The sequence below is a fragment of the Scardinius erythrophthalmus genome (assembly GCF_964197995.2).
Source record: "Scardinius erythrophthalmus genome assembly, chromosome: 14".
Taxonomy (NCBI): Eukaryota; Metazoa; Chordata; class Actinopteri; order Cypriniformes; family Leuciscidae; genus Scardinius; species Scardinius erythrophthalmus.
Window position 1 is genome coordinate 956,542 of NC_138234.1, and position 24,444 is coordinate 980,985.

Sequence of the window (24,444 nt, forward strand, 5' to 3'; positions counted from 1 at the left end):
AACATTACCACAGAAAACACACACTCAACATTACCACAGAAAACACACACAATCAACATTACCACAGAAAACACACACTCAAACACTGAACACACACTCATTACCACAGAAAACACACACTCAAACACTGAACACACACTCATTACCACAGAAAACACACACTCAAACACTGAACACACACTCATTACCACAGAAAACACACACTCAAACACTGAACACTGAAAGTATTTGAAAAAAGCAAAAGAATTTAACAAAAAAAACAGAAAATCTTGCAGAGTTAAAGCGGTGTCAAACACATTTCACATCTGAACTCTTCAATCCTGACTCATTTCTTCAGACATGATTTCCTGTAGTAAACGGACACTAAAGGCTTTTCATCCCAAAAATTCCTAGATGTTCATCCTGATATATCTGCTAAAAACACCACTTGAATCTTATTTCTGTTGTATTTGCCATTTCTCTGACGAATAAATGCTGAAAGAGTGACAAAAACACAAGTTTTATGTACTTTTTTTTTATTTGAGTAAGAAAATTTGAAGTGCCCCAATAAACCCAGCGAAGAGCTGCCAGCCCCGAAGTCTGGAGTATTTACAACACAAAAGCGTTCTGACTCTGGCCTGACTCCACTCCTCCAGATCCTGGAGGGGAAGCCGACTCTTCCGGGCTCCTTCCTCTCGCCAGGGTTTTAAATATTTAAAATATTTACAGTCCGGCAAACCAGAAACTCCATGATCCTGTCGGTTTGCCGCCGGAGACACGATCCCAATGTTCAATCCTCTACGGGGACCACATGACCAGTTAAAAACACATAATTATGTTACAATAACTTCTATGATTCGCTCTTCAAAAAATAGACTCAAAATCAACAAATGAAGAAAATGTCACTTGTCGCTCTGTGATTTTTTTTCTTTTTTGCCCAGTTTCCATGAACAAAACTGCAGTTGATGAATAAATACGAGCAGGGCAGAGTGTGTGCGATCACACAGAGGTGATGACGATCATGAGGTGCGGGGAGATGCTGGAGATCTGGCTCAGCAGGTCCGGGGCCAGGCGGGACAGGTGACTCTCGGAGAACTCGCACGGCGGGAAGATCTGCAGCACATACGCTGGCTGCGGAGAGACGAACACAGCGCTTTACAGGGATAGCTCACCCACACATTACATCTACCCCATGATTTACTCTCCCTCACCTCATCCTAGGTGTATATGACACTCTTCTATCAGACGAACACAATCAGAGTTATATTAAATAAAATGTCCTGGCTTATAAAAGCGCATCTGTCCATCATAAAAGTGCATCTATCCATCATAAAAGTGCATCTGTCCATCATAAAAGCGCATCTCTCCATCATAAAAGTGCATCTGTCCATCATAAAAGCGCATCTGTCCATCATAAAAGTGCATCTGTCCATCATAAAAGCGCATCTGTCCATCATAAAAGCGCATCTGTCCATCATAAAAGTGCATCTATCCATCATAAAAGTGCATCTGTCCATCATAAAAGCGCATCTGTCCATCATAAAAGTGCATCTGTCCATCATAAAAGCGCATCTGTCCATCATAAAAGCGCATCTGTCCATCATAAAAGCGCATCTGTCCATCATAAAAGCGCATCTGTCCATCATAAAAGCGCATCTGTCCATCATAAAAGAGCATCTGTCCATCATAAAAGCGCATCTGTCCATCATAAAAGCGCATCTATCCATCATAAAAGCGCATCTATCCATCATAAAAGTGCATTTATCCATCATATAAGTGCATCTATCCATCATATAAGTGCATCTATCCATCATAAAAGCGCATCTATCCATCATAAAAGCGCATCTATCCATCATAAAAGCGCATCTATCCATCATAAAAGTGCATCTATCCATCATAAAAGTGCATCTATCCATCATAAAAGTGCATCTATCCATCATAAAAGCGCATCTATCCATCATAAAAGTGCATCTATCCATCATAAAAGTGCATCTATCCATCATAAAAGTGCATCTATCCATCATAAAAGCGCATCTATCCATCATAAAAGTGCATCTATCCATCATAAAAGTGCATCTATCCATCATAAAAGTGCATCTATCCATCATAAGTGCATTTATCCATCATATAAGTGCATCTATCCATCATATAAGTGCATCTATCCATCATAAAAGTGCATCTATCCATCATAAAAGCGCATCTATCCATCATAAAAGCGCATCTGTCCATCATAAAAGCGCATCTGTCCATCATAAAAGCGCATCTGTCCATCATAAAAGCGCATCTGTCCATCATAAAAGAGCATCTGTCCATCATAAAAGCGCATCTGTCCATCATAAAAGCGCATCTATCCATCATAAAAGTGCATCTATCCATCATATAAGTGCATCTATCCATCATAAAAGCGCATCTATCCATCATAAAAGTGCATCTATCCATCATAAAAGTGCATCTATCCATCATATAAGTGCATCTATCCATCATTAAAGCGCATCTATCCATCATAAAAGAAGAATGTCATGCACACCTAGGATGACTTGAGGGAGAGTAAATCATGAGCTAATGTTCATCTTAATGAAGAACACCTGAGCAGGAAGTGCTGCAGGGGAAGGCACGCACCTGATTGGAGCCGGGGTTGGGCACGTTGATGATTCCCGCTGCTAGCTTGGCCTGCAGGTAATTGATGAAGGCAGATTTGAGCGCCTGTGTTTGGTTCAACACGTCGTCCTGGTTGACGCCACACGGCATGGCCAACAGCAGGCAGAAGTCACTCTCCCCCTGACAACACACAACACACACATCATCTCACAGGAGTCACAATATTCCTCATTTAAATAATTAATGCGCAGAATAAAAGGGCGGGGCCTGGCTGAGCTAGTCAGTGGTGTGTAGAGCAGTGTGCTTTTCAGAAGGAGCCAATCAGAGGGTGTTTCTACTATAGTACAATGCATCGTTGAAGAATGCAGCTAGCTAGTTGATCTAGCAAGCCACGACTGTTTCCCGAAACCGTATTGTTGCAAAATGGTCATTCAAGATCAGGATTTATTGAATGCATTAGAACTATTGTTTCGGGAAACACAGACTCATTGAACTATGCTGATAACGAATGAACTTGCGATCATAGTTGGCTAACGATGCTTTTGGGAAACACACCCCTGAGCGTTACTGACACACTGGGAAGAGAGGAGCTCAACAATGGAGAATATGGAGGAAATAGTCAACTTTCCAGCAGGAAAACTGAGCCTAGTAGAGCCCAAAGGTCACAATCAAGACTTTGAGAGGGCGTAACAGGATCCTCTGCCTACAGCCTGAAGGGTTACACACTCCATCATTCGTGTTTAGACAGCTTGATTTTTCAGACAAAACTTTCATAACCAATAGGGTGAGAACAGTCATGGTGAGTGAAAATTAGTTTGCAGACTCAAAATAAGTTTGCGTTTGAATATAAAAAAATAACACACATTTGATTATTTCTAGATAGCCCTCTATATTCCACAATATTATTTATCTCCTACACTGACACCATTATATGAGAACTGAACTGAGCTGGACGATGACATCACGGTTTTCTCCATAGCGGCTATATATGTACTGTGAAAAGCGCAGTATAAATGAAGGAGGCCGGACGTACCGTCATCCGGCGCGCGACGCCCTCGAGCTGCTGCGCCTCCAGCCTCATCCGCTGAACGATGCGCAGGATCCCGCCGCTCTCCGGCAGAGGCAGAGACCGCAGGCCGAGAGCTTTGTTCCCACACAGGAAGTGCAGCTGGACCGCGGCGGTGTCGTTCTTCAGCGCCAGCAGGCCTTGCCACACAATAGGGTATTTCTGGACAGGTTATAAAACAGCACATCTTAAGGGTCATTCTCACTACACACAGATGGTTGAACAGAAGATATAGAATGGTGTCTGTTTGTGGAACATGTTGGTGTGTAAAGGTCCTTGCACACCGAGTCCGAAATTCTCGGCCGAAATTTTCGCAAGTTAAAAAACAAATGACCTCACGTTGTGTCAATCACATCTACACACCGCCTCCTAAACTTTCTTCATCATAAAAAAAATTTTTTGGATCTGTTTCAGAGCCACCGAATGACGAATACAAAAAAATGCATACTAAAGTTTCGGACTCGGCTTGCAATAATGTGAAGGACTCCTCCTGTGGTGACTCTGCTAGGACACCTGACTTGATATTTTCTAATACGATGATATTAAGAAATCAAATACTTTCCCTGGTCACTGTACAAAAATCAACAATAAGGATTGTTTCAATAGAATTTCCTGTAAAGATGCTTTGTAACAATGTGAACTGAGAAGTGCTTTACAATATATTTCATATATATTGTATTTAAATAAGTCAAGCACTTTAAGGACCTTTTCATAAATATGGCTGTCTTCAAGGGCTTTCCAGGACTTACATTTCAAAAAAAGTCAAATTCAAGTACGTCAAGTCATCTTCATTTATACAGCGCTTTAACAATATCGACTGTTCCACAGCAGCTTTACAGTGATAACAGGAGATTACAGTAACAGAGATTGTTTAGGCTTTACAGCAGATCTAGAATACAGTTATTGTCCAGATAAAGTTAGCGTTGATTGATACACTTCTGTTGCGAAGATCATTTGTTATTAACTTAGGGGCTGCTAACACACACCGCTCTCACAGAAAACCAGGTGAAAATCAAGCACTTTGAGCAACTTGTACGAACCCGGAATTAAATGCTTTCAAAACTAATGAGGCATCAGTATGAATGTTGGAAACTACAAACCAGTTTGCATTTAATGATTAACATTGTACAATATTATAAAAATCTATAATTTTCACATTTTGTACAGACATTTTAAGATAAAAATAGTTGAAAATAAATAAATATTTCTAGCAAAAAAAAAAAAAAAAAAAAAACTAAAAGTAAAAACTGATTAATTTGATGGGGGATAGTGAAAATATGGCAGGACAGGTACAAATCTTAAGTTGTGGGTGGACAGAACCGTTCTGTATGTAGTGAATGAGAAGCTCACCGTCAGGAGCTGCACCATGTTCACAGGCTGATGTCCAACCAACTCCACTTTAGCCTCAGCTTGAGGCTGACTGGACTCCGGCTCTTGAACTCCCTTGGTTTAAAACGAAAGGGACAAATGTAATTTGCACAGCTCTGAAAACTAGTAAACTTAAAACTGATGCATACTCAAACTTACCTGTGCCTGTGACGATGGGATGCTATGGGTGGACTGGTTTATCCCCATTGGAGAATTATCAGCAAACTGAGCGTGGGCGGGTCGTAGGTTTGTATACATGTTGGAATATTCAGGAAAGGACGTTCCAGTTCCTGCTGTCATCAGCTGAACTCTCTGGGGAGAAGCCATCGGAGGCATTGCACTACGAATCGCCATCATTCCCTCCTTACTGGGAGGCGTCTGGGCCCTCCTCAGCTCGGATGTTTTCGAGGGGTCCTTCTCAGACACTCCCTTTGCTAACAAGTGTGGCCGAGGTGAGAGAGACGCCGCCATGCTGGTGGGAGTTGAAGACGTCGGCATGTTCTCGGGGACGTGCACCTGGTGTAATTCTGCAGTGGGACGATCGCTCTGCTGGTGGTGAATGAGCACTCGCATGTCTCTTGGTGACATGTTGAATCGATCCATGGGTAATGCACTGGGGAGAGCTCCACGATATTCTGCTGGTATGGATTCTGGTTTCATTTGAGCAGCTGGTCTTCCGAGAGCTGTGTGGAAACGCCTCGCTTCTTCTTCTCCTCCATCATGGCTTCTTGCATTGGCTGTGTTAACCTTGAGGACCATTTCCCTGTTCCCCACGGCCTGGGGAGATATGGGTCTCTGCTGGCCGGGTGGCCAAGAGGAGGGGAGGCTGTCAGAGTGAATGGCATAGTTCATCATAGAGAGAGGAGGAGTGTTCACTCGTACCTCACCCTGAGAAAGGTGCCCTATCGGGCCAACGCGGTGCGGCGACATTCGTCCAATGCTCCCGTGAGCGTTGTGTGGGGGCATGATCACAGACTGCTCAGAGTGGTGGACAGTGGACACATATGGGGACAGAGAGGGTAATCCAGAGGGAAGGACCATAGACACACCTTTCGGAGATGAGGAGCCAATAGGAGACGACACTTTGGCAAAAGGAGAATGAGGGTGTCCAGATTTCCGGGGAGATCGCGGCTCCTGCTTAGGTTGAATAAGGGACGGAGTTCGATCTGTCGTTGTGCCAGCTATGAACCCGACATGATTACCTGATGCTGGGGGAAGATGAGGACTTATAGCAGGACTAATAGTTGGGACCCAGCCGGGTTTCACGCCATCCACACTGAGGGACTCTGACCCATCTACCTTCTTGGGGTGCTTCATCACTGTGTGATGGTAACTCATGACCTGTGATGGGCCAGGCGTTTGCTGCAATAATTTAACAACTCCACTTTGAACTGGGGCGTAAGAGGACTCCAATTTGTCCATTGCAGACTCTTGTTTAATTGTGGAGACATTTAGTTGTGGTTTTATTGTATGCCCGTGATCTGAAGGAAGTGGGCATTTCGAAGATGGTGTTTGGGAGGCACTGTAGTGTTCCTGCTTGATCTGGGGCATGGACACCAGCTGCTGGGACTCTATGTCCACAGCACTGGCTGGTGGGATCTGGCTGATTTTGGCACTTATGCGATGTGGCCCCTCCATTTTCTGGCCAGAATGACTCAGCACCACCACACCTTCTGACGTCTGAACTCTCAGCCCTGTGCTGGAACCTGTGCTCAGCGATGTACTCTCCACAATATAACGACCAGCATTTCCACCTTCCTCACCGACTGGTGGACCATGGTACGTACTGCTTTCCTCCAAGCTTGGCTGGTAAATCTGTTTCGGAGGTTGTTTGTCGAGAAAGGGATTTCCAATGGGAGCATTTGGCTTCTCCTCCGAGTCAGGGGGATTGCAAACTCGACTGATGACAGAGGTAGGAGTGGAAGCAATAACTGAAATAACCGACTTCTCACTGAAGATCTGCTTTGTTTCTGGGGATGGAATAGAGGCAGGCTGTCGAACTACAGGTTGGGCTGAAACAGAGGGTTGCCTGTTATCTTGATGAGCACTTTTGCTGGTTACCACTTCTGGTGTAATGTCACTTTCCCTTGCAGAATGAGGATGCAGATTCCCAGATGTAGCGGCAATGTCCAACACCGGGCCAGTTCTAGGCTTTGTGAGGATTTTACGCAAATCACCCGAGTTGGCGTCATGAACAGGGGTGTCTGAGGGTAATGTTGGGCTCTCTAAAGGGGTCTGTGGAGGGGAGAGGACCCCAGCTTCTTTCGGCGGATTGAAACGCTCTGTAGGGGAAACAGAAAGCCTGCTTGGGTATGAGGACAAATTCTTGAGGCAAGTTCTTGTTGGAGATAGTGAGGGGGACGTGTTTTTGTATGAATACGGCTGATACTTGGGTGAGGTTGGGCTTCTGCTGCGAGCAGGAGAAGATTTTGGGATATCCATCTCAGTTTTAAGAGGCAACTCTGGTTCGTTTGGAACGTCTGCATTAGGCGCTGTTAAAGTTACAACCTGCTTGGAAGAGGAAGTAATGACAGCAGCTGTGCTTGTGGGTGATCTTTCTTTGACTGCTGGAAGTTCTGCAGGTATGGACTCCGGTGACTTGACAGGGATGTTTTCAGCATCCGAAACTACATCTCTGCATGGTTCTTTTTTGCTTCCAGCACCCTTTTGGCCTTTGCCCTTCTTTGAAGCTTTTGCTCTGCCTTTAAACCCTTTTCTAGGAGAAGTAACAGTCTCCTCCTGAACATCTGCTGCGCCAACACAGGTTTCAGATACTTTTGAACTGGGTGCAAGTGTCTGTATATCAGCATTTGAATCTACAACAGAGTTGATGATTTGTTCTTGTGGCAGGGTACAAGATGTTTCCTCTGCTGTAATGGAATCTATAGCAGCAGCAAGCTCCGTTTCACTAGATGGAATTGCAGGCTTTTCTTCTTCTGAGTCACGCTCTGGTTCTTCAGGTAATGAACGTTGTGCCTTTGTCAAGTTACTTTTAAATGGAGGAGGAGGAGATGCATCTTCTGTCAGCTTTGCAATATTCTCAACAGCTTGCTCAAGTTCCAGCTCTCGAGACAGCAAAGATACATCTGACTCGATGGCTTTTGTTGCAGCAGGCAATGCCTCCCCTTCACTATTAACTTCATCCATGGCATCACTTTCAAATTTAGATTCTATGACCTCATCCTTTGAAGACACACCAGGTGAGCTCTTTTTGGGAGAATCCTCAGTTCCAGGTTCATCTTCACTAGTCTGAAGCATTGCCTTCACCTCGGTCACATCAAGCCGAATCGTAAGGTTTTTAAGAACAAGAGGGTTTTCTTCAGTAATGAGTTTGGAGCTTTCTGATATTTTCTCCATTTTGTCTCCCTTTTTTCCGATTCCAGATGCTGATACATTCACTGGACTTGCTCCTTTTTGTGTGTGGGGTGAACATTTGCCTTTACCTATTTTGGGAACCCCCTCACTGCTCGTCTCACTGGCATCCAATTCCTTAGACTCAGTTGATTTTGACCGTTCAGTTTTTCCTGCTGGTACATCCTCAGCTTGGCGTCGATTCTTGGGGGGGCGTCCCCGTCTCGAGGTCGGTGGCGGTGGCGGTGCAGCAACGGTCTCTACATCAGAACCCACATCTCGGTCTATACGCTTCCTTACACGAGGTGATTCAGCGTCTTTTCCAGGTTGCAGTGCAGTTTCATCTTCAACTGGTGTAGCATAAACAGAACGCACATTCCTACGCCTTGCCCTAACTGGCTGAGAATTTTGCTCTGTACCTTGCTCCATTTCTACGCTGTGCAGAGGGGACTTACTTACTGACTTTGAATCGGGCACTGACTTGGATGCCTCTCCTCTTGGAGAAGATGAGCGTTTCAGTTTTTCTTTGTCAATGCGCTCACTTTTGCGGGTGCTCTGTTTGTCTGGGGTGGCAGGCAGAGGTGTAGTTACTGGTGTGCTAGGTGAGGTTTTAGTCTTTTTATTTCTTGACTTTGGAGGGGGAGACACAGCTTCCTCAACTGGATAATTATCAGAAACTTTCTGATCACCTGCATTGATAGATTCAGCTTCTGTAACAGGTGGCTCAGGTTCCTTTTCATGTGGCTCAGAAGAGATTTGTGAGAGGGGACTTGGTGATTCTGGAAACTTAACTGGAGACTCAGTCTCTGGTTGTGAAATGCTGGGTGGTGTTTCGTTGCTTGAAAGCTGTTCTGAAACCACTTTGTTGGTTTCAGGAGCACTTTCAAAGTCATTAGTTTTCAATACCATCTCCTCGACTGGGATCTTTGACTCTTGGCATTCTGAAAAATTAGGTTCTGAGGGTTGCTCTAGCAAAGGCTGTAGTGGCTGAGCTGAGGGCTGTTCATGCTCTTTATCTTCCTCCTTAAAAGAAGGATCAAACAATTTATAGGCAGGAGTATCAACACATTCTGTTTCCACTGATGGCAAGGATTCTTTGGCTATTATAACAGGTGGTGATATTTGAGGAGCTTGGACAGGACTAGTCTGAGGAGCCTGAACAGGGTTAATTACTTTGCTCTCAGCTGGATGGATACTAGGCTCAGTAGCAATTTGTTGCTGTGGAGCTTGTTCTTCCTCAGGTGTTTTACTTCCTCTGGTTGTATCTACGGTTTCTTCATGCTTGGAATTTTGAGGGATTTGTTCTTTATTCTTCTGTTGCTGCAACCTTGTCAGCTCCAAAAAACGGCTATGGAAAAGCACAACTGGTTCTGGGTCAGGCTGCCCTTCTGCTGGGCCTTGCTGAGGGTACAGATATCCAACCCCATGTTCAGGGTCCTCATGCTTTCGTTCCAGATGCTGGAGACGCCTTGAATCCTGCTCAAAAATAGAACTGTGCAAAAAACGTGACGCAAACAACTCTCGTCTCTCCTGTTCCTCTGGCTTTGGATCTTCTTTCCTTTCTTCCACTTTGTCGTCAGACTCGCTTCGAATTTTCTTCTTCTTCATGTACCATGAGGGAGTTGGTCGTGGGGCTGACTCTACCTTTTCCGTGTCCTTTCTACTCCTTAAACTGGCAAAATGTGTATCATAATCAAGGAAAGACCAGTTGTCTTCTCTTGAGGAGGACAAAGACTTTGCACGCTCTAACAAAGCTTTCGTATCCGGTGTGATTGTTTGATCATCTGCAAAAGAACGGAATTTGTTTCTCTCTAGGGCAGATGTTAGCTTGGACTCTGACAACCTGTCTGGACGATGTCTTTCAGAGAAGGGTACAGAAGTTGATGGTGCAGGAGAGTTGGACTTATTTTCACGATCCTCTTCAGAGTCAGAACGCACTTCACCAGGTTCCAAATCGGGCCAAAGTCCATAATCCAAGTACTTCCGATTGAGACGTCTTTTCTCAGAGCCCCTTGAAAAGTCTGGTAACAACTCTTGCTTTAGTCGACTCTCCCAACGTCTTTGCTGCTCATCTGGTAGAGCTGTACTCATCTTTGACATCTGTACGGTGTGCATCCGTTTACCAGCAAGCTCCAGATCTAATGGAACATTATCTTCAGGCTTTGATGGTTCTTTTACTTCTCTCACAATCATTTGAGTCGGAGGGTCAGCATATTCTACCTCTCTTAGTAGCGGTGCATGCTGTAACCTCGGAGAATTTGTGTTATTCCACTCAGGGTCTTCACTCTTTTGGCGACCTGTTCGGTAAATCCTTTCTCTCTTAGCACTCATTTCCATCTCAAAGGACTCTTGTTTCTTGATCTTATTTGGAGGCGAGGTATCGGTTACATCCTGCGGAGGCTTGCCAACCTCATGCACCAGGCTACGATGCTCAAGATCTTCTGCATCTACACCTTGCTGAGACTCTGCCTTTCCTTGTTTATCAGGGGTCTGCAGCTGCTGCCGAAGCCGTCTGTTTTGCTCCATCTGTTTGCGGTAACTCTGAGAAAGGTCAATATTTTCTAGATATTCGTCCCTCACTTTGCTGTCCTTATCGGAGGTTCCGTCGATTGAAAATCGTCTAGGCACAGGGTGCGATTTTGAGTCCAAAACATCCACCTCAGATAATTCCCCTGGTCGTAGCGATGGACCCTGAGACGTCCCTCTCATCGCACTATCCAGCTCTTCCCTTTGACTATAATGAGGGCCAGTCCTGGATTTGGAGTGTTCTCTCTTTTGAACCTCTTTCTCTGCTTTCACATCAATATCGGTCTCCTTTGCAAATCCAGTGTTTGTAGCAAAGTCAGCAGGTTGGCTAATTCCAGAACCTGGATCATCCTCTAGACGGCCCCTTTTCTGCCTTATAGTTTTCCCACTGGGATCGCCAAAACGCCTCTTTCTCGCTGCAAGTCTGTCAGAATCTAAAAGGGAATCTTTGCCATCACTACCAGAGTCAGACTTCAAATGCTTCTTTGACTTTCCTTTGCCATCCCTGTCTAACGACTCACTTTTGCACTGATCGAGTCGCTCTCCCTTTTGTGACTCAAGGCGAGTTACGTGGTCAGCCGGGGAGGGTTCTTTGTCCCCTTTATGCTTCTGTCTTTCTTGACTCTCCACATCTGAAACTTTTCCCTTCCCAGAACCCATATCCAGACTAGGCTCTCTCTCCGCTTCAGAATGAGGTGCACTGGGAGATTGTACTTTACCTCTCCTTTGCTTTGCTTTCTCCCCCTTCTCTCTGTCAGCCTTTTCTTTGCGTCTGCCACGTTTTTTGTTCTCCGCTCCACTTGCGCGCTCTGCCTCGGTCTGCTCTATTTCTCTCTCCAGTCCTTCCGGTTTGTAATCCACTGGCGATTTCTCAGACTTCTCAAACTGAGCTGGAGGTGGAGACAGCGAGCTGCAGCTTCCAGATCTCTCAGAGGAGTGTCTATACACCCGTCGTTCCGCTTCTCGAGAAACACGTTCAGATGGTGAGGGTGACGCAGAGGGAGTTAAGGGACGCCGCTGATGAGACGGGCTCCATCGGCCTCGGTCGGCCTCAAATCGCTCACGCTCCCGTTCACGCTCTCGCTGGATATAGCTGTACTTCCTTATGTCCTCAAAAGGGTCTCGATAATCTCTGTATTCCCGTGGGTCCTCATGGTAGCGGGGATCGTAGTGTTCTCCTTGGTAATGATCCAACTCTGCATAGCGATCGCGACTGCGACCAGGATATTCCCGACGGGGGTCTTCGGCGTAAATGCCAGGAGTCCTTACATTCTCGTAATACGCCCGCTCAGCTGAAAACTCATGATAAGGAGTTCGCCGCTCTTCCCTGGCAAAACAAAACAAGATTTGGGCAATAATTAGCCAAGTGCCTGAAGATAAGCAACCTGCAGGCAGGAATTATAGTTTCTAGGGTGTTGTACTTAAGGCAGCACTCACCTCCTCTCAGCTGGAATATCATAAAAGTCACGGATGTCCTGCCCTGATGCCTGCATAGATCGATAGAAAGCCATTTGACTCTCCTGACTGGCAAAATCAACCTGGACAAAAGAAACAAACAGATTACATTATATAACTGTACATATACTGGCGGTCAAAGGTTTAAAAGAAGTCTCTTCTGCTCACTATGGATGCATGTCTCAGAAAACAGCCATTTCAAATTGTAAACATTTCACAAATATTACTGTTCTCTTAAATAAACCAAATGTAATTTATTCCTGTGATCAAAGCTGAATCACTCCATTTGCTGCTCAAGAAACATTTCTGATTATTATTAATGTTGAAAAGAGTTGCGCTGCTTCAGATTTTTTGAGGAAACCGTTATACATTTGACTTTTCAAAGATTCTAGATGAATAGAAAGTTCAAGTGTCACTAGTCAGTTCCACACACCTTAATTTTGTTCCCTCCTATCTTCCATCCTTTGGTTTCTCTAACAGCTGCTTGGGCAAAATCAGTGTTGTTGTACAGAACAAGAGCCATTCCTTTTAACCTATCAAACACAACCTGGAAAAGAGGACAATAGTTAGTACTCTACATAGGGCTGGGCGATATGGCCAAAAAAAAAAAAAATCACGATAATTTTTTTTTATATCAGTCGATATCGATAATTATCACGATAAAAGTCAAATCTTTATTTCTTTCAAGTTTAAACGCAGATTTTTGCTCCTAAGTGAAAGTTGTAGAAACCAGAGTGTTAATTGTGGTTTTAAACTACTCTTTATTGCCAGAACATATCATGACAAACACTTGCCAAACAGGTGAACATTTCACAAATCTGAGGTAGAACATTCAACATTTGTCATTTTTCCTTAACAAAATAAATATCTTTATTGGAAAATGAATTTCTTAGTTTCTGCATGTGCTAATTTTTATTTGGTAAAATGTAATATTCTGACTGTTTGAATTTTATTAAACTTAACCATTGGTCATCCAGTATCATGCATTTAGATCATGATAACCTCACTCATGGCAAAATGTAACTTTATGGTTTCTATGGAATTTGTATGAAAAACAGGAGCCTAAATACATTATTAAATACTGTAATTACATCGTCTACATTAATAATATAATACAATTCAATATGTGTATCCCACATTTCATGGTGCAGTTAATATTACTAGGCTAATGCTACAGTTAATCCATGGTAAATGATGGGAATTTGTAGCCGGAAAAGCCTTCTGTGCACAGTGTTTCTCCTGTGTTTGTCAGCGCTGTTTCATCTGCCTTTAAACTGGTTTAAATCACTGAGACATTTGTGTTCTTCGCTGAACTCAAGCGCTTCTCACTGGATCTCGTGACGAGAGCGATCAGAGTAAACGCATCTGCTCTAGTGAGCTTGCTCGCGCTGCCGTTTGGACTTTGAGCCGAGCGGATAAACGGTCCGTGTGCCGCGCGGTTCAAATGAGTTTCATTCCGCTTTTGGCGCATAAACATTATCGAACATTTATCGAACTCTTGATATCGTTTTATCGAGAAAAATTATATCGCGATAATTATCGTTATCGTTTTATCGCCCAGCCCTAACTCTACACAACTCAATATAAAAATTAAAATAGGTTAATGCAGTATCAAATCAACCTGAGGCCCCCGGCTAAAATTTGTTATATATTTTTTTTTCTGGCGAAAGAAATACATGAAGAAAGCCCAAATATTAAATGTAAATTGACTGAGTAATCCACTGTTTTGTAGAGGGTCAAAATGACCATTTTCACCTGAGATTCTGAGCCAAAATTACAGGTGTGTAAAAATGACTTTATAAAGATGGCAGCATCACTTTTATTTTTACATAGAGTTTGGTAGATATTATTGAAATCGGTCGACTTAAGCAATCTTTGTTGCATTATATGCCAACAGTGACCGTCCAAAAATGGGAAAAAGCACTTTTTGTGTTTTTTTGCCTCAAGTTTGCATGCCTGTAAATCAAGAAGTATTAAATATATCTTAATATCCTTTTAGATTCTGGTTCTTAAACAACTTTTTTCTTTTAAAGGCCCTTGATGGTTCAATGCCAGAGATATGGAGATCTTAACGTGGCTCCATGTGTGTAAATTGGTAAATTGTACACATTTTCAGAGGTTAAAAAACAAATGTGGGTCACTTTGCACACAGCCGATGCTTTTTTCTTTTAAGAGGAATATCTGAACAACAATGTTGAAACTAGAAATGCATCTAGTTTTTTTTTTTTTTTTATCAACACAATTTGCAAAGAATGTACTTGTCTGAGAGCCATAAATATTCCTTTTCCAAAGTTTGCATGCCTGTAACTCTAAAAGTATTAAAGATCTTAATATCCTTCTAGATAATTCTTAAACATTTCTTTTGCAATCTTAATTTTTAAGGTCCTATATGGTTCAATCTTATAGATATGGGCATCCCAATGTGACTCCATGTTCAAATTGTCGAATTTTACTCATTTTTAATGGTAAAAAACACAAATGTGGTTCACTTTTCAAACAGCTAAAACTCATTGTGTTTAAAGAGGATTGTCTTAAGAACAAATACTACTGACACTAGAAATGTATCTTATTTCCCTCCATCAAAATAATTGCACACAACACACCTCTCTGAGTGGCATATAGTGCAACAAAGATTGCTTAAGTCAACAGATTTCGATAATATATCCACCAATCTCGATGCAAAAATAAAGTGATGCTGCCATCTTTCTAAAGTCATTTTTACACCCCTGTAATTTGGCTCCAAATCTCAGGTGAAAATTGTCATTTTGACCCTCCTCTGCAAAACAGTGGATTACTCAGTCAATATACACCTGTGATATTTAATATTTGGGGTTTCATCACTATTTATTTGTCTTTTTCAGAAAAAATATTAACAAAATCAGAAATTTGATCTGGGGAACTTTCCGTAATTTGGTAGATTTGACCTGGAATGACCATATAGTGCATGTGACGTGTACCTTGACGACAGGCCCATAGCGACAGAAGTGCCGTGTGAGATACTGCTCTGTGATGTTGGAGGTCAGCCCGTCCAGCCACACACACGCTGTCGGCATACTCTTCCCAAACCCCAGCTGCAATCCAGACACAGACATGACTGACCATCCAGGCCAATATAGGTACACACAAACACACAAGCATCTGCCAAGAACGTGCAAATACCTTGAGTCTGTTGGTGCCGAGATACTCTCCATCCATTTTCTTAATGGCTTTACAAACACTTGCAATATCGGAGTATTGAACAAATGCATACTGGGGAATGCCATTCACCCTCTTGATGTCAATATCCTGAAACCAATCAAGACAAATCCATGATTTAAAATAAAGATTACAACAATGACAAAAAGCAATTAAGACTGGAGTTTGTTCAACCATAGTGAACAACATTTGACTTCTCAAACAGGCAGAAATGTCCGTATTAAACAGATTTATGGCTCAAATCCACTCAGAATCTCTAGAATGACTGAATCAAACTGGGATAAAGTCGAGTCTCCTTCATTTATACAGCGCTTTAACAGTATAGTGTTTCACAGCAGCTTTACAGTGATAACAGCAGATCTAGAATAAACACTAGAATCACACTCACATGCACACACACTCACTCACACACTCACTCACTCACTCTCACATGCACACACACTCACTCACTCACTCACTCACTCACTCAAACTCGCTCGCTGACACTCACACACTCCCGTACCACGATCTCGCCGAAGCGCTGGAAGACGTCGAGCAGCTGCTGGTAGTTGGTGGTCTTCTCCAGGTTCCCGATGAACAGCGTGCGCGTGGCCTTGGGGTGGAACTCGTCGATGCGGCCATCCAGGGGCCGGAACTCGTTCTCGCTCTCGGTCTCGGGGCCGTTCCAGGCCGTGACCTCGATCAGCATCCCGAAGAACAGCTTGCCCTTGGACACGCTGAGGGCCTTCTCCTGGTCCTCCTGCTGCCGGAAGAACACCAGGCCGTAGCGCTCCTCCAGCGCGCCGTGGATCTGCACCGACGTCACCTTGCCGTACTTCTTAAACTCGTGGAACAGCCCGTCCTTCAGACTCGTGTCTGGTGGAGTCAAACACAGGAGAGTGTGATGTCATGTCCTCAACACACTATAGATTAGCGCTGCACAATTCATCAAACCTCATCGCCATTACGAATGCCACGATTGCGTAATAACAAAAAAAGTCGGTAACACTTTATTTTACAGTGTCCTTGTTACGTTACATGTACTTACCAAAGTAATAACAGTAAATTATGCATAATTACACACAACTAAACCAAACCCTAATCCTACCCTAACCCTATAGTAAGTACATGTAGTTAATTAATATCACTCAGGACTTAAATATATAATTACACTGTAACAACCTTAGACACCTTAAAATAAAGTCCACTTACATTTTTCTGCGCGATTATCCTGACAGAATATGCTAATCAGTGACAAGAAGATAACTACACATACGCTACATAAATTCACAACTAACCCTTCAGAAATGCTGCCTACATGATGTCACTTCTACTCGAGTCTCTCCACCTTCCCGATCTTTTTGCTCATCCTCAAAAAGAGACAATATCTGTGGCGGGTTTGAGCTAAACCTTCACACACACACTCTGGGGACATCGGAGACTAACCCCAACCCTAACCCGGTGAGGTGAGCAGACCAGCTGACCTGTGGACCGCGTGGGCAGGTTCTGGACCCGGATGCCGAAGCTCCTGCGAGGCTCGTCGGAGTCCATGGGGAGCGGCGGCGCGGGAGGAGCGTGTGTGGCCGTGGACTGCACTGAGCGCGCTCGCGAGCCTTCGCTGGAGCTGCTGTTCGAGTCACTGCTGCCAGGACACAACACACACACACACACACACACACACACAATGTGGTTCAAAGAGAACGCCATTAGCTTTCTTAGAGAAACTACAAGCATTTAACATCATTACAGCATGAAAGTAGCCTCTGGTAAAAATTAGTTTTTTTTTGGAACAACTTATTTATGGCTTAGATATGTTTTTGAAAATATATATTTCATATAAAATTTTAAAATAGTATTTTTGCACATTTTTCATTATAGGTAAAATTCCAAATACGTAAAATTATGTACCTTTAAAAAAAAATTTCACTTCAGCAATAATCTGCCAAGTGTCGTCTTTGAAAAGAGATCAAACAGTCTGTCATCTAAAGCATTCAAGGTTTACCACAGTTTAAGTTGGAAATTGAATTCTCTTAAAAAGTGAATAAATATATTATAAATAGTGTAAATATAATTCAGTACCATAATATGCCCTAACAATACAAAATATTAAATAAAAAACATTATCGAACTAAAATATAGTACATCAATTTCATTGAAATAATATTTTTTTTTTTGTCATTTTTGACCGTCAGGCGAAGACACCGGAGGGTTAAACACGTCTGTATCTGGACTTCCTCGACTGGACCCAAACATCAGAATCATGCAACGATGTTCATTAAGAAGGAACAAGTAACTCTGGTTCTGTTTCTACACATCTTGAAGAGTTAACTGTGTTTATCAAGCTCAACTCCTCAATCACGTTATCAACTCTAAGAAATGAAAAGTAAAACTGAGTGTGGTCTAACCCTGACAGACAGACCTGAGCTTCCTCATTACAACCCCTATACCTAGAACAATATCTACAATTGACATCACAAGTTTTGTGATGTGTTTTAATTTTAACACTAACTTTGTTTTGCAAAAAAGTAACTGTTCACATTTTATTTGCTTACATTTTAAAGGATAAATGATAGGGTTGTGCCGCTAGACGATAGTATCGTGACGATATTAGTGCGATAATTGCCTCATTTTACCATTAATGTATTAAATTATTATTATTATTATAATAAAGCTAGTGTTATTAAATTATTGTTGGGAACTATAACGACATCACCACACAGCCTGACACTAGCGACATCACACACACGCGCGCATGAAGACTCCTCCGAGAAAATGTTTTTAAAACAGACTAAAAAACTACATCCCACATCAAAACTGAAATGCAAGTTGATCCATTCACAAATTGTCAAGAGTGCTTTAACTCTAATGAGTAAATAAGCAAGTTAATAATCAAATAAGTAAACCCCGCCCCCTCACGGTAATATCGTGTATCGGCGATCTCTCAGGCTGACGATAATGGAGCATATCGCCCAACACTAATAAATTAAATTGAAGTTATGCATTAGTTTTATTACCAATTTTTATGAATTCAATTGATTAGACAATAATATATATATTATTTAATTCAACCATTAAAATGGAATCCAGAATTTAAATGGAAAACACAAATTTGGAAAAAAATAAAATGGATTTCATAGGGTCGTATTTTAAACTGTTTTCAGAAAAGGAAGGATTCTAATTATATGGTTGTAACAACTGTAAAGTAATAATAACATTGATATTAATATTACAATTTTACTATAATATTGTAATTTAGTGAAATTTTAACAATAAACTGTAAAAAAAAAAATAATGTTTTAACAATTCAATTGTTTAGACCAACTTTGATGATAATTTATTAAACCATTAAAAATGGAATTGAGAAAAATTTTAATGGAAACCACAGAATTTGGTTTGAATTTTGGAATTTTTTTTATTAATTTCATAGGGCCTTATTCATAGGACCCCAAGCCCTAAATTTGTATTAATTTCATAAATCACCGGATCCAAAACAGAATATATTTATAACACTCATTGTACAAAATTGTTAACTACACAAAATTTGATTATTAAAAATTGAATTAACCCATTAACATGGAACCCAGAAAAACTGAAGACATGGGATGGATTTCACAGGCCCCATTGTAAACTGTATTCAGTAGGGCTGGTTAATCTGTCTGATTTCCCGATTCGATTCGATTACGATTATTGAAGTCCCGATTCGATTACAGTCGATTTTCGATTATTACCGATTCTCGATTAGCGATTATTGATTTTCCATTTCACAACAGTAAACGAAAATATACTACAAAGTGATTGCAGTATTAAAAAAAGTCAGATGCTGAATTACTTCTCTTTTATTGAGTAACAACAACTCAAAGCACTTTGTGTCGTGTAGTTATAACTTCAGAATGATTTGTATGTAGCTTATGCTCTGTAGAACAGAAATGAATACATCACATTGTGTTGTGACTCATCAAGTTTAACTAAACAATAACAAATAAATGAAAGGCTTATTTCCTTTAGGAAGTAGATCAGAACCAACATACTGTAGAAATTGGACAATTTTCTTCTAGAAAGACAAGGTGTTCAGGTGGAGGAAGACTGCAGGTTGCAGTCGAAACATGTCAAGGTAAAGAAAAAGTTTTCTCTCCACCTGAACACCTTGTCTTTCTAGAAGAGAATTGTCCAATTTAATCATTAAGACAAAATGAACATTTTTGAACAACTTACTGTAGCTCCAATTAGTAACATACAAAGCCACTCTTATACACAACTAAATAATAAAATAATAAAGAGTTATGACTTGAAATGTTTGCTGTATACTACAATCAAAAACAGCTTATAAAAAGTGAATGACGTCTGCCGAGAGCACAGTCAAAATGTAACTTTTTGTGACTGAAATTGCACATATTGCAGTATAACGTACGTATAACAAATCGGTTTAAACAGTGTACTGATGTGAAAACTAAACAATACAGAAAGCAGCTCTCATACAAAAACACTAAATGTGTAACAATGAAATTGCCAATTTTACATACGTTAGCTTTTAACGAAGAAGGTGCCGTTCGAATTTGCCGCTCATCCATCATGCGTTTATGTATGTGCGCGTCTCTGTTATGTGCACGCCACAGACTGTCCGCGCACTGCACGTCCGCTTATAGTTCCGCCTTTTGCGTTCCGTCAATATTACGTTATTAGAAAATATATATATATATATATATATATATATATATATATATTTTTTTTTTTAGAAAATCGATTTTTTGACATTTGTGAATCGATTCAGAATCGTCCACGTCCGCATCGCGATGCATCGAAGAATCGATTTTTTTCCCCACCCCTAGTATTCAGTCGGTGCTGAAGTTAATCGTTGCATCGCGATGCGGACGTGGGCGATTCGTCGCAGTAATAGACTGAAATCGCTTATAGCCTGCTGACGTTTCTCTGGCGTTGTCTGTCACATACGCGATACATACGAAAGCGTAAAACGGCGGAGGGAGGCGAAACACAGAAGCAAGTAATAAAAAAAAGTTTGATTGCACACAATTTATAGTTTCTGCACCTGAATACCTGAAAACCTTAAAACACTGTTTATTTAAATCGTATCTTTGTTCAGTTTTATCTACTGATCTTTTTTAATAACTGAGTGTTTATTTATCTTTAATAATGCTTGATATTTATATTAATTCGGCTAGGATTCTGATAATGAGGTTGTAACAACTGCAGAATGTCCTAAACATGAAGTGAAACAGGTAGGAGCTAGCGCTGGTACGATACCTGCCGCTGCCGGTGCTGCTGGTGCTGCTGGCGGAGTCGGAGCTGGAGGAAGGGCTGCGCGAGCGAGACCGCGGACCCGGAGACGCCGCCGCTCGCTTGGGCGAGTGCGCGGCTTTAGGCGTGTGTCCCACGCTCCTCTGCGGCGACGGCTGCCGCGACTGCGACGAGTGCGACGACCGGCTCCGCCGATGGTGATGGTACGTCCGGTCCGCGCGCCGGCCCCTGTCGTCACGGTATGGGTCGCGGCGAGCAGAGCCAGACAGGGTGAAAGGGTCGCGGATCCGAGGCTCAAAGTGAGACTCGGTCGCGTCGAAGCCACCGCTAAGAGCGCTAGCGGCTGGGCTGGAGCCAGCAAACATGGAGCGGTCCCTGTAATAGTCTGTGTTGTAGTGGCGCGGCCGGTCAAAGGAGCCGCTGCGCTCGTGGTGTCCGTACGGACTGTGTTCATACGCCCGCTCCCGTCCGTCAGAACCGCTGCTGTGAGAGAGACAGGGAAGAGACACGACAGAAACAGGAACACACACACTTAGCTTCCGGCTGGATCATTCTCACACAGCTAACTCATCGTACAAGTCTAACGGGTTGGTTGAGCCACGGTTTAGATCCGAGCTACACTGAGGCTCTAGCGCTGCTGGAAATGGACTTTCTACACCAATCATGCAGTGTTTCTATCCGACTCATGAACCATGCTGGCTATCTGGCTCTGAACGCCGCGGGGAAATCAAAGGGTTAATAATAACACAAGGCTCTAGGGTTAGTACAGAACAGGGGTTAAGAGACTATGTGTCTAGGTTAGAGAGAGAGAGAAAGCACAGAGATGCGTAAGGCAGGGCAATACCAACCTTTTCCGAGCAGTAACTGACCCTACTTATTCCCAATACAATATAGGAGGAATTGTGTGTGAGCCAAAAACAGCGACGGCGGAGAGCGGTCGAAAGAAGCGGATCGGATCCCACTATGCGGTCTTCGTCCAATCAGGGCTGCGCCGGTTATCCGCACGTCGTCTTGATGCGTTTAACAAAAATAACATTTAGGAAAAACAAATAAAGTCTTTACCAAAAACAAACAAAAAACAATCTTCTTATGAGGAAAAACATAGCTTTCCACTGGTGGGGAATAATCCGAACGGCGCACACAAAAAAACAAACGGTGCGTAATTCCAGCGCATTTACTTCCTCCGAACGGCAGCGGTGGGACTCGGCGAACTCTTCTCCCGTACATCCACTCGAGATCAGGTAATCCAGCTCGGTCTACACCTATACATCCAACATATGAGGTTAGATCCAACATTCGGGAAGCGTGAATCTTCCCGCCACGTCTTCTGGTCTTCGAAGCTTGGTGGAAACATCCCAGCGCGAGCGACGAGCGTTAGCGGCCCTCTCTAACGAATGACGTGCGGTGACACGGAGGATGAGATGATGAACCCTGACACACTTACTCCACACGCGACGGGCGACTCCTCCTAAATCCACGGCAGTGATACACATCCATGACAGACAGTAGCACAATGACCAGATGGGTGATGGGATACTCGTGCAAGGCAAATGACAACTGACAAAAAGGTTTTGCGATATCTCTATTTCCCTGGTTAAAAATCTTGTTAAATCCGTCGTCGGCACATACTTCCACACGGCACCATCCGAGGAATCGTAATATCCCAGATTTGGAGGACGCCTAATATCCAAACTCACCCGTTACGTCTCCGCCGGACTTCGTAATATCCACGTGGGTGATATCCAGCTCATGGCTCACACAGTAATCCCACATTTTGATTTTGAACACACCAATCTAATCCACTCATTCTTACATGATAGACAAGGATTAATAATCCCGTGTGCAGGAAGTCAGGCCTCAGAGAACGGAGAATCAGTATTGTGTTTAACCCCACCTCAACCCCTGTATCTGACACCGTAGTCCCACTTACCCGTCTAGTCTGCGTTCATAGCGCCCCTCTCTGGTGTGGAGAGTCACCGGAGGCCCGTACACCGGCCCCACGGCGCTCCTCGAGAACCCTGCAACCTCCCTTCCGTGAGTGCTAGCGGGCGCGGCGTCCTCCAGACCGCGCACGGCGCTGGGCACCGAACCCGGCTCATTGTAATCGGTGCGAAGGTCTCTGTCCCCCATTTTGTTAACGGCGTTGTGCGCCTTCTGAGCACTTTTGATGTCGACGAAATCCACAAAGGCCGCCACGCCGCCCTCGGAGCCGCGCTTGCGCAGGACTTTGACGCTCTCCACCCGGCCATACCTGCAAGAGACGAGCCACTGTAAACCAGGCGTCACGGGACCGGCGTCGGCCACACAAACACTTAAGAGTCAAAAATACACTTTCAAAAACTTTGTAACTTACACCTTCATAATGTTTGTTTGTAAGCCGATTTCATTATGCTTGGGCACATATTCACTCTGCATCCGTCACAGTTTTCACAGATTCACGTTTTTGAAGATTACACAGAGATGATGGCATTTTTCTAAACTTGCACCTTGAAACTATTTCAAAGTTCTCGAGCCACCAAACACTGTTGTCGTGCAAATGAACGTCCAGGAACACGTTAAAAGTTTTCTGTGAGAACGCTGTCGTGTTAGCGGACCCTAAGTTAATAACTCATGATCGTTATAATGGAAGTGAATCAATCAAAAACTAACTTTATCTGGACAATAACTTTATTCTAGAGCTGCTGTAAAGCCAAAACAATCTCTGTTACTGTAATCTCCTATTATCACTGTAAAGCTGCTGTGGAAACAACCTATATTGTTAAAAGCGCTGTATAAATAAAGGTGACTTGACTACGAACTTAAAGCGATTTCACAACGGTTTCCTATATTACATTAATTCAGCTCACTCAACTAAAACACCATACATGCCTGTTTACGTAGTAAAACTTTGAGTTTACTTAAGACCTATCGCGGAATGAAGTTAAACGCTAACATCAGATTCTCACTCTTTCTTGTTTCTGTTTCCTCGGTCTGAATCGGTTTCGCTGTTAAACCGGCTCAGCCTGTTAGCAGCGAGCTAATCACCGCACACGGACACACACACTCGCTGTTCTCACACTCAGACCGCGTTTTATGCGATTTTTCGTGAGGCGTAACTGTGGCGTGAACGCAAAACGGACGATTTGTGTGAAAAAGACGATAGATTCCACTAAACCACCAGCAAAACATTAACTAGTCACTAGTGAAGCGGCCAGCTAACTGCTTAACTTGGTCATGTTAGCGGGCTGGCGTCTCATCAGAGATCGCTTCGGTTTGTTTTTATATTTTAAACCGGACTTATGGCTCATTGCGGGTGTTTTAGCTCGTTTTTATAGGCGTTTATTCGTTTATTTTCTAGCATCGCGCGCTAAGGCTGTTTGTGTCCGCGCGAGGCCGCGTCACTGCGCGCGCAGCTCCGCTTCTTGTGTAACTCACCGTTTAAAATGCTCCACAATCTTCTCCTCGCGAACATGTTCGGGTAAATTTCCCACCCAGAGGTGTCTGGTTTCCCGAACCATCCTGCGTCGACCGTGTCCCGTTCATGCACATATGCGCTTTCGCGTCGTTTAATCTCTGACCGTGAGGTAAAATCCGCCGCGAGCTCGTGCGAGAAAAAAGATCTCGCGGCCGTGCGCGTGCAGGAGCGGGAGCGCGCTCGGTGACGAGCAACCCTGCCTGCGCGCCCCCGTCACTAT

General features: G+C 43.2%; 1 protein-coding gene across 6 annotated transcripts; it reads right to left on the reverse strand.

The window, feature by feature from the left end:
• Positions 1–521: 521 nt before the first annotated feature.
• LOC308701431 (msx2-interacting protein) lies at positions 522–24,386 on the reverse strand. Of its 6 annotated transcripts, none has more exons than XM_081383715.1 (14): positions 24,185–24,386; positions 22,701–23,021; positions 20,777–21,253; positions 17,002–17,159; positions 16,041–16,393; positions 15,503–15,628; positions 15,301–15,414; positions 12,777–12,890; positions 12,326–12,426; positions 5,171–12,215; positions 4,994–5,086; positions 3,611–3,805; positions 2,599–2,757; positions 522–1,110 (listed from the first exon to the last, which is right to left on the reverse strand). In XM_081383715.1, the coding sequence occupies exons 1-14, from the start codon at positions 24,265–24,267 to the stop codon at positions 979–981; spliced, it is 9,471 nt and encodes a 3,156-aa protein (XP_081239841.1). In that variant the 5' UTR covers positions 24,268–24,386; the 3' UTR covers positions 522–978. The 6 variants fall into 6 exon arrangements, with proteins under 6 accessions (XP_081239841.1, XP_081239844.1, XP_081239842.1 ...); XM_081383718.1 differs by having other exon boundaries at positions 17,002–17,156; positions 20,777–21,250; positions 24,185–24,352; XM_081383716.1 differs by having other exon boundaries at positions 20,777–21,250; positions 24,185–24,352.
• Positions 24,387–24,444: the final 58 nt, after the last annotated feature.

Coding starts and splice junctions, on each gene's coding strand:
- LOC308701431 (XM_081383715.1), bottom strand. CDS start 24,267: ATGGTTCGGGAAACCAGACACCTCTGGGTGGGAAATTTACCCGAACAT. Junction 23,022..24,184: donor ATTGTGGAGCATTTTAAACG/GTGAGTTACACA, acceptor CGTCTCTTGCAG/GTATGGCCGGGTGGAGAGCG. Junction 16,394..17,001: donor CCTGCCCACGCGGTCCACAG/GTCAGCTGGTCT, acceptor TGACTCCACCAG/ACACGAGTCTGAAGGACGGG.